General features: G+C 42.4%; 1 protein-coding gene across 1 annotated transcript; it reads left to right on the top strand.

Annotated features, from left to right (window-relative positions):
* Positions 1 to 651: 651 nt before the first annotated feature.
* Positions 652 to 2,388, top strand: LOC108369514 (uncharacterized). Its single transcript, XM_017624636.1, has one exon. It carries the CDS (start codon positions 652 to 654, stop codon positions 2,386 to 2,388), a length of 1,737 nt encoding a protein of 578 aa, XP_017480125.1.
* Positions 2,389 to 2,965: the final 577 nt, after the last annotated feature.

Here is a 2,965-nt window from a genome sequence, read left to right as displayed (position 1 = left end):
AAATATATTTGAGGAGGGTTGCCACCTGTTTGAAAATTTAAATAAATTTGCATAATTGATAAAATAAATGACTTATTAAATATGGGTTGTTTAATTACAAGATCAACCTTCAATATTATTGGTACGAATCGATCAACAAGTCACATCACTGATAAACCTCAACGTTTGTTTGCTTCCTATTGTACTCATCTTCATGCGTACATACACCACATACATATGTACGTACATAACTACATTTATTGTCTATGCTGCCGTTAAATCAGGTANCATCTATTGTCTATGCTGCCGTTAAATCAGGTCATTTTACTGCACAAACCCAAATTGTTATTTTGTGATGTACACACATGCGTACATATAATAATTGCAATAAGCGAGAAACTAATTTAAGGAGAAGCAATGTAATGCAAATTTTTTATTCCAAATACGAACCTGAAGTAAACGAGACATAGGCGCTAATACTTAAACTTGTTTGTTTCATTTTGTACTGGCTTTTTCTTGGGCATTTCGTTGTCTTTTTTATTTATTGTAATTGCCACTGGTCGGTAAAAAGACTTGCCGTCCACAATACATTTGGTGACCCCGACGTGATTGTGAAATCACGGATTTTTGCTTATTAACCAACAAAACAGTTTTCATTTTCATCGCAGCCCCATGGCTCCGTCCAAAAGAACAGAAGAAGTCGAATCCAGGAAAAGGAAGCGGGATTCCCTCATACAGCAGATAACAACGATTAACAATGCCCTTAACCTTGAAGCACTCCGGGAGCTCGACGAAGCGGCAGTCGAAGTCCGAATAGAGCAGGTGGATCGGCTAGAGAAGAGATTTGATGGTATTCAAACGCAGTTGGAGGATGAGGAGGAACCTGAGGACGTAGTGGCGCTATTTTCCAGCCATTACATCGAAGCGAAGACGAAGTTGGCGCGCCAATTGTATCATTGCCGTGGTGCGGAATCTAATCGCTCGATCGTGCGGCCAGCTTCGGATGAGCAGCCATCGATTATCGTCGCACCGCCCAAACAAAGGCTACCAGTTCTGCATATTCCAAAGTTCAGCGGTAATTATACAGAGTGGCCTGATTTCTTTTCAATGTTCAATACTGTGGTGCATCAAGACGTGGATTTGACGAGAATCGAAAAATTCCAGCATCTTCGCTCCAGCTTGCGTGACGCTGCGTTGGATACAATACGTTCGTTAGAAATTTCAGATCAAAACTATGACAAGGCTATTGACTTATTGAAATCTCGCTTTGATAACAAACGTTTAAATTTTCAGGCTCATATAAGAGATATCGTCCAACTTAAAAGGGTAGAAGGTGATTCAGTGGCGAAGCTTCGCGAACTAAGCGACAACGTAAACGCCCATTTGCGCGCGCTACAAACAATGGGTACGAAAGAGCAGATTGCGGATTGTATGCTAATTCAGCTGGTGTCGCAAAAGTTGGACGTTGCATCTCGCACGAAATGGGAAGAAGAAGCGCCTGTAAATGAAATCCCAACTTGGAGTTTGATGTCGAAATTTTTAGAAAATCGTTGCCAACGTCTGGAAAATGTCGAAAATGCCATTAAACCAAGGTTACCATTCAAACAGGTAGGAAATAAATCATTCTTAAACAACAACCGCAAGGTGTCGCTAGCCACGTCGTCAAACGGTTGCTTATTGTGCAACTCCAGTCAACATGCAGTCGCTCAATGCGAAACCTTTACTAGCCTTTCACCTTCTATGCGATATAAGGAGGCGAAGAAACTACAACTTTGTCTAAATTGTCTAAAGGCTGGTCATTCTCTAAGGAACTGCAGGTCCGGTTGCTGCAAACATTGCTCATTGAAACATCACACCTTGCTTCATCAAGGCACCCTTCCATCTGGGTCAGCCATTCAAACACCAACTTCTACTTCGGCCTCAGCTATAGTGACAGACGCGCCAACTTCATTGCTTGCCGCGGGTAGCCTGTCCACTTCGCTTTCGGCATCAGCGTCGCCGTTTGCTTTCCCTGCAGCAACACTTGTTAGTTCTGGTTCCCAAACCATTGATTTCGTTCTCTTGGCTACCGCAGTCATTTATATAAAAAATCGCGCTGGATCGCTCATTCCTTGTAGGGCTTTGCTTGACTCTGCATCGCAGCTTAACTTTATCACTAATCGGTTAGTTAACCAACTTCAACTTAGAAAATTCAAATCGTCATTGTCCATTTCTGGCATAGGCCAAAATGGTTTTGTCGCAGATCATATCGTTGATCTGGAACTACACTCGCGCATCAGTGATTATTCTGCCAAGCTGTCGGCAGTTGTTACATACACCATTACCGACGTCCAACCGAGCCGTTCGTTGAAAGGGATTGACTGGAGCATACCTTCAAACATTCGCCTAGCAGATCCACTATTTTTTTGAACCCCAGCGCATCGATATCCTCATTGGCGCCGGTTTGTTTTTCGACTTACTCTGCGTTGGCCAAATACGCTTGGCCGGAAATTTGCCAGTTCTACAAAAGACTAAGGTGGGTTGGGTGGTGTCTGGTGGAAGCACAGCAAACGTGTCAAGGCTTTCTTGTTTAGCAACAACTGAGGTATCAGGCGAGACTGGCTTAGAGATGGATTTGGACAATTTGATCAAACGTTTTTGGGAAATAGAGGAGTGTAGCAACTCAGCGCCAAAAACTACTACAGAGGAAGATATATGTGAAGAGCATTTTATAAAAAATTGTCAACGTCTAGAATCTGGAGCCTATTCGGTACGGTTACCTAAAAGGGTAGCTGCCGACGAACTTGGAGATTCATATCAACAGGCTATTAGTCGATTTAAAGCCTTAGAGCGCAAGTTGCAGCGTAATCTTGAACTTAAAAAACAATATTCATCTTTCATTACAGAATTTCTTAATTTAAAGCATATGTCAGAGGTGGATATTATACCCGATCAGGTACCGGTACATTTTTTGCCACATCACTGCGTCTTTAAGGCCGATAGCACA

This window comes from Rhagoletis zephyria, unplaced genomic scaffold (genome assembly GCF_001687245.7).
Source record: "Rhagoletis zephyria isolate East Lansing unplaced genomic scaffold, Rhagoletis_zephyria_1.1 Rzeph_scaffold_03714, whole genome shotgun sequence".
Classification (NCBI taxonomy): Eukaryota; Metazoa; Arthropoda; class Insecta; order Diptera; family Tephritidae; genus Rhagoletis; species Rhagoletis zephyria.
This window is presented reverse-complemented; position numbering and strand designations above follow the sequence as displayed.